At 38.2% G+C, this 7,595-nt stretch overlaps 1 protein-coding gene across 16 annotated transcripts in view; it reads right to left on the bottom strand.

Annotated features, from left to right (window-relative positions):
* Positions 1 to 94: 94 nt before the first annotated feature.
* Positions 95 to 7,595, bottom strand: part of PPP1R9A (protein phosphatase 1 regulatory subunit 9A) — a 387,118-nt gene continuing 379,617 nt past the window's right edge. For all 16 annotated transcript variants that reach the window (XM_063815444.1, XM_063815448.1, XM_063815449.1 and 13 more), the window contains one exon: positions 95 to 6,400. In XM_063815444.1, the coding sequence (XP_063671514.1) occupies positions 6,188 to 6,400 (213 nt within the window). In that variant the 3' untranslated portion in view covers positions 95 to 6,187. The remainder of the gene's footprint in view (positions 6,401 to 7,595) is intronic.

The following is a 7,595-nucleotide window of genomic DNA, read 5'->3' as shown; positions in this document are numbered from 1 at the left end:
TGATTGACAGATATGCTTTGACAATTGATACAGGTTTACCCAGTCAAGGCTTGTTTTAGTTGAAGGTGAAAATGGAAGAGGGAAAAAAAATTGCTTCAACAGACCTCAGTATTTCTTTTTATTGCATTCGTTGTCTAACAACAATAATACTCATTGGCAAGAAATTTATTTACACTAACAAATTAAATTTAATCACAGGTATTGTTAGATTGGTCAGAAAACAAAAGACCACTGTGATATTTTGCTTGAATGCCTCTGAAAACCAAAGAGTAAGGAATGTCATTTGAAACTTTTTGAACAATCTAGAGAAGTACATATTAACCAAGCACAAGAGAACAATTCAGACGTGGCACTATTGTCTCTTCCATGCAAATGATCAGACATCAAAATGTACAAATTAAAAGCTTAGGTAACATGCTATCCATACTTATCAGACTTAAAATTATTTTCAAACAATTCGTGTTCTTTACTGATATACAAAGAAAGCTGAAAAGAAATCAACTTCTTACAGTGGAATAGAATTTATTCTCTTTTATTTTCAGCTGCCCAGTTTTGTCAGTAAGGTGTAGCAGGTGTACAAGTGGTTGCAACACCATTAAAAAATATAAAAGCAGTAGTTATGATATTTAAATAATGTTGAAGAAAACATATACATATATATTTAAGGAATTTCACTAAGCACTAACTAAATTTCATGTTGTTGGGAGGTGTTATCTGGCTGGAGTGCCTCTTAATTCTTTTTAAGGTAATTTAATTATTTCTTGCCAATTGTTCTTTCTTGAATGAATGATTACATCCTTAACAGAAAACCTGGGTGTATAAATAATACAGCTGAAAGAAACAGAAGTGTACACCTTCCAACAACATACACTCCCAACCACTTGTGTTGTTTTTGGCAACAACCAAAATGCCATCGCTTGCACAAAAAGTAAATAAATGATCATATGATGGCAACATTCATCATAAGAGAGCCAGTAGGCAGTGACTGTAAGCATCACAGCCACCAATTATGTCATTTAAGAATTGTGAGCAAATTCACAAGAACACACAGTGCAATTTTTAGCTGCATACATTTCTTCTGAGCTCCAACTCAGCAATATGCAATCTTGACATCAAAGCATTAGCCACATATTTGAGGAAATTTTCTTACTAAAATACCAAGTATCTGATAAATCAATTTTACCAAAATATATAAACATATAGAAGGATAAGTGCATTTAGTAGAAATACTTACAATAAAAAAATCTCTTAAAATCTATGAGCCATTCAATGTATACACAACGCAAGAAGTGGCAATAAGGCTATGATTACAGCTCCAGGTCCTGACTGACCTCGCCAAGTTCCATACACAATATATTTTTTAATGCCATGTGATTGCAGTGTGTGTGCACGTGTAAGGTGGGAGTGATATTCACACATATGTAGTTCTGAACATCTACACAAACGGCATGCACATTGTTGAGAAGTTATCTGTTCTCTTATTCCATACATCTTACTCACTGTTGAATCCCTAGCAGTTTTGGGGTTGGGTTAGGGTCAAGCATAGGAAATCACCATATTTCTTTCCTTCTCCACTCTTGAGGATCTGGAATCAGGTCACAGACTGTGCTGGGTCCACACGCTTACATATGTGAACCTTCAAGTAACTACCATTCCCTCAATAGGCCCACATAGACACCACGGACAAGCAAATAAGGACCCTCTGTCTACCATAAATAGAACTTGATGCTTTCACTTTCCAGGAGAAGCTGATTCTGTCGGCTTTCTCTTTGCCCCTCCAACTTCTTAGTTGGGCCTATTCTATGCTGCTACTTCAAGTTACTCAAATGTGTTTTGTCTGGTGTTATTTTTTTCTCCAGTGTTTTGGACCAAGACTAGATTTCCTGAGACTTTAAATACGCAAGACAAATGCAAACAAAATCTGCCAACATACCCAGGCTGCTTTTCAGGAGTGAATCACTGAAGCGCATTTGGATTTCCTATAACACTACTTTCTTTTGGGAATGTACAGCCCTCCCCCAGCTCCCCATCCCCCATCATAATGTAAACCATTCTAATAGAAAATATGGATGTTTTGGCTGGGGGTGGTGGCACATGCCTGTAGTCCCAGCTACTTGGGAAGCTGAAGCAGGAGGACCACTTGAGCCCAGGAGTTTGAGGCTGCAGTAAGACATGATGGCACCACTGCAGTCCAGTCTGGGTGACAGATGACAGAAAAAAAAGAAAAGAAAATATGGACATTTTATTTCTGGACTTTATCCTTAAATGCTTAGCTTTAGAATAGTGCACAGGTACATCCTTAATAAAAAGTAAATTTGAAAAGATAGGAAAGGACTGTGCTTTTCTCTTCCATTTACCTTTTCATTCTGAGACCACTAAGGTCTTTGCATTAAGTAGGTGACGTGAACCCTAGTGACCACTGCCCACCAAAATGCCCCCATCTCCAGCTCTGTCAGGAGTACCTTTAGTTACTCAAATGGAAATATCTCAGTGTAATGATGGGGCTACAACATATCCAAAGTACAGATGGTTCTCTCAGGGTTGCTGGGGCAGCTTCCTTTAGAATCCTCTAGAACACTATTGTTAAACACTGCATCTCCTCTTGAAGTTTAGTCTGCATAACCTTTAACACTTAAACATGAATCAGAGTATCTATATAAATGCAAATTTTCATTTCCCTTTTATAAAATGCAATTTTCAAGCACATGTTAATTCTGGTGCACAGTGAACCCAGACAAATTTGTCTTCAGCACAAACTCTAACGGCCGAGGTACTAGATCAAACCACCTGTGACCATTTTTGTAGCTTGGGACTGGGATATTTTAAGATTTCAGGCTAGTGATGATTACAGGGTCACAGAGAGTGGCAAAGGTAAATCTGGTTCCTCATTTTCCCTCTTGCCACTTTGTTTCCAACAACAATGGAGCAAAAGGTGACAGTCCCATTTTGTGCCAGTTGAAAGCTGAGTTTGGCTTTAGTACCTATCATACTGCAATCATGAACTGCTGTGGGTTAAAAAAGCTTGTGATGTTGAGGGTGTGAAATCAATGTCAATCCCAGCTAAAGGATGATAGCCACAGAACAGCTTTATTGTCGTGAAACTAAAGGGGGACTTCATCAGGAGTGTTAGAATGGATGAAATGAGGTTTCTTCCCTAACTTAACATTCTGCAGAAAATTCCTGATTCAGGTAAAAAAAGAATGAGATTAGTATTACATAAACTGTGAGTTACTTGAAGGGAGATGGTCTTAAACAAAGTAATCTGTTATAAAACTAACATCCTTTAATGGGAAACCCTGACCCAGATACAGCTCATACAATGCTTTCTGTCTGCAGCTTGGCCTCCTCACCACACATTCCCTCCCAACAAAGCATAACCTATACCCCAAAACACTTTTGGCTATTGTTAGAATCATACTGAGCTCTCCTTTAGGGAATCAGTTCATAGCAACCAGATATTCCCTTTTTGTTCATTTTCTGATAATAAAAAACTGCAGTTTTTAAGGTTGATGAAATAACAATTCTGTGTTAAATTGTAAGGACACTGAAAACCACTAGCATTAAAGTAGGAATTGTGCAAGACATTGGAGCCTTGATTAGGTATCATGCACTACAGTCAATAAAAGAAATAATAGGAAAACAAAATGTGCACAAGATCTGAGGTCTTTCACTTTGCTTTCATATCCTTAATCAGTTTACATCTTATGCTTTGTGGGGCAATCAAACCAAATGACTTTTACAATTTCATCCGTTTTAAGTGGTAATGTTAAAATAACTCATTTCGGCCTAAAATTACTATAATTTAACTTAAAAAATCAAAATACTTATAATACTAAATGATTTAAGGAATAAGAATTTGATTTATAACATTGTCAGTTGGACATTTATCTAAACATTCAATATACAAAGTTATAAAGAAAAATACTTCTAAGATATTTAAGAAAATGCAATATAATAGATCATAAATTAGGTGCAAAAACAAGACACTTACAGACATTTCCAGTATATACATCCATTTTCAAATATTACCAAAGTGTAAACATAACTTAAGATAATCATCCTTCTATTTCTACTCTTGAATACAGTGAAACTTCCAGTGTGATCCAGGTCACTTTTTCCCCAAAGATAAGCAAAAATGGCAAAAATTTACAATAGCAAGCACTAATATTACCAGATTTTTACTAATTTAGTGTTTTAGTATTTGAAAAGTTTTGCCAAATTGTATCGCTCATTAATAGTGGCTTCTTATTTCTCATGATGTTAAAAAATAACAAAGCACCAGACATCTCAAGACATTAATAGAGTATCCAATATGGCAGTTTCATTATCATACCCCTAATGAAGACAGACAGAAAAACATAATGGTGACTTTGATAACTGTAAAACACAATGTTACTTCATGTCAACGTTTCTGAGGATTGAATGAATGGTCTGTACCTAATGACAAAAGAGCTGACGCATAACCGACAATACTCTGGCAATGAAAAGAAAACAGGCCTTGGGGTTAAAACAGAATTAAAAATGTCCAGTTTAGATAATTTCTGAATTCAGATTTTCAGATTAAAAAAAATCACACTGTTATTAAAATACAAGATGGGGCTACAAGGGAGTTCCCTTAATCTGTTACACTCAAAAGCCTTGCCGAGGCTCTAAATATGGAATACTTCTAGTGGAAGATACGAGATGCTGGGAATAGAGCAGAGATTCCCATAAAGTAAAAGAAGTAAAATACTGTCCAAGAATTCATGTGGCCTCAAGTCTTATTCTGAAACTTGTCCTTTGGAAAGTGGATAACCTCATTTTGAGAGTCAACGCAGCAAAGAGAACCAGATACATGAGCATAAAAAACAAAAAAACCTCATCACATGAAATTTCTCAAAACGAGTTTATTTTCTCCTTCTTCTGCCCCAGTCTCCTGCACTTGACTTAGTTTGGTGAAATATGGAAATCCTTAATGCTGGCTTAAAATTAGTATAAGTTCCTCCACTACTAAAGTATACCTATGCACTGCCTTAAAGAAACTTTTTCTGTAAAATTGAGAATCTTTGAAGTATGGAAAGGAATGGTTTGGAAAAACCATTCAAAATCTCTCTAAAATGTTAACTGACAGTTTCCTCTAACTGGTATTTCTATTTTTCTTAAAAGTACATTTGTTAAAATACTAACTGGGCCCACCTGGGAAATCTTGAGTAGAAAATATGTGATGAGTTCCTGATTGTGACATAGGCAGGCTGAAGACCAGCCAGAATGTTCCCCAGGAGAGGAAACCTGAAAATGGTGGTTTCCTTAAAAATCAATTTCCTGTTCAATTTCTTGGGTTAGGTGGGGGGAAGAGGAACTATGTTGTGTTTGCCAGTGTTGCTGAAATGCTGAACACACAGCAGTAGCAAGGTCAACAGATCCCAATATCCCATGGCTGCATTAATGTCTGATTTTTTTCTTTCTTGTTCAGCCGTATCTAGAGGATAAATATTACCCTCAGAACCCCAAGGTAATACCCACATCCACATTCTTAAGGCTTTTGCTTTTTTCAGTGGTTAACAAATAGCTATAATTTATTTTCTTTCTTTTTGATGCCTAGCAAGCAGAATGACTTGCTTGCCTTTTCCCTTAGTAGGTAACTACAGAGCAGAGCACCCATGTTTCCACAGCGGGGTGGTCTCACTGTCCAGACTGAGAATTAAGAGCAAATCTTTCCCACACATTGGAGTAGGTGTTGCAGTCCTAGAAGTTAAGTACTGGTCTCAGATCTCATGGCAGGGTGCTCTCTGCCATGCAGACATGTGCAATTGCCATTTCAGGATCCCACACTGAAAATTCACGGCGCTCCATTAACAACACCAGGGTGTGTCATGCTCTTGGGTGGGGTCACACTAGTTCTCCAAGTGACAAAACACACCAAACACAACACAAGATGTTGGTAAGTTAGAGAAGAGCAAAACACAGCTACTTAAATGAAATCTGGTTTGTTAATGAACCAAAGGTGGCTTGGGATTATTTTAGTAGTTAAAATTAAGAGTGCATTCTATTGCAGAAAATGCAGTTATTCAACACACAGTTCCTCAGCCAGCCTAGAGCCGCATTACCCTTATCATTTAGTTTCTTTTTCATCCTCTGGAGGAGAGCAGGGCAGGAAGAGGTGGGGACTTCTCTTGGAGCATCTCCATCATCTGTAAGAGGGTATGTGTTACTGCTCACCAGCACCCTCGGCTGTAGTTGACGTCATCTTTTCTGTCTTTTTGGACTTCCTCTGCATTTGCTCTTGCTCCTTTCTCCTTAGCTTTTCTCTTTGTTTTTCCATTTTCTCTTGGGCCTTCCGAGCCTTCTCTAGAGACATCTTCATTTCCTTGAGTTTCTTTTTGACCACTGCTCGGTCCTGGGATGCTGTCATTCCAAGAGCCTAAGAAAGAAACACACACACAAACTGAATTTGAAAACCAATGAGCCCTCTGATGGTGTTAACATACCATATATCCAAGTTCGTAAACTAATTCAAACATTGAAGAGGTAAGAACAGAGGAAGAACTAGTTACATTTGCTAAAAACCAACACACTGGGGGCTACCCTTTATTTTTTCTTTTGTTCTTTGAAGTCCCTTGCAAAGTATACCCTAAAGCTCATTAATTAAATGCTTTCCAAATGAGTAATTAATGGGTGAATGAATGGAAAAAGGGCACAATTCTACTTCTCCAACCTTTGGGCTGTAGACATTTACGGGTAAAGGTATTGCTAAACTCATCAATATTTTCAAAGCATAGGAGTGAGCACCTGCTGTCACAGAGGGCTCCAAGAAGGGCAAGAAGAATTGAAATGGCTTCCTTTCTGCCAATGTTTTCATTACAATGAGAACCAAAAATGTCTTTGGGGCCAGAATGCTCGTGTCAGCATGACTAGCCATTCTTTCCCTGTAGGCAGACCTATAAAGGAAGTTGATTATAATGAGGAGGTTGCTCGATGAACTTAGAATTCAGAATAAGGGGAGTTGCTTATGTACTTTAAATGTTTCGTGACCTTCAGAATCAACAGCAGGATGCATCTATCTATCTCCCCAACAGGGACAGCCTTGTCAATGGGGCCTTCATATTCACAAGCTATTGATTGATCTCTAACCTTTTCAAGATTGTCAAGAGATACTCGTCTGCCCGTCAGCCCAGCAGGGGGCTGAGGTGGGGGTGGGGCTTGGGGGTACATGGAGTTGGCTGTAAGCATCTTTTTCCCTTTCCCAAAGGGATGGATGCCACCTTGGTCTCTAAGAGAGATGGACTGGACAAGTGGAAATGAAAGTGCCATGGAGGGGAGGGAAGATGTGTGTACATATTTGGGGAAAAAACTTCTGGGGAGAACATCATCCCAGTTTGGGAGTGGTGTGTAAGGAAGAGTGGAGGTGAAGGAGAAATGAACAAGGAAAAGAAGATTCGTGGGTCTGGGTCTTAATTCTAATGTGATGAAAAAGTCCACAGTGGCCATTATTAAAACTCATACTACATCAGATGTAAGGAGAGTTAATATATGGACCATGTGTTGCCAGGTGGAAGCAATGGAGTGGGTCCCTCACTCTCCTAATCAGCAGCCTACCATTTGATTTGGAACCCCTA

This window comes from Pan troglodytes, chromosome 6 (genome assembly GCF_028858775.2).
Source record: "Pan troglodytes isolate AG18354 chromosome 6, NHGRI_mPanTro3-v2.0_pri, whole genome shotgun sequence".
NCBI lineage: Eukaryota > Metazoa > Chordata > Mammalia > Primates > Hominidae > Pan > Pan troglodytes.
The sequence above is the reverse complement of the archived record's forward strand: the minus strand, read 5'-3'. Positions and strand labels throughout refer to the sequence as shown.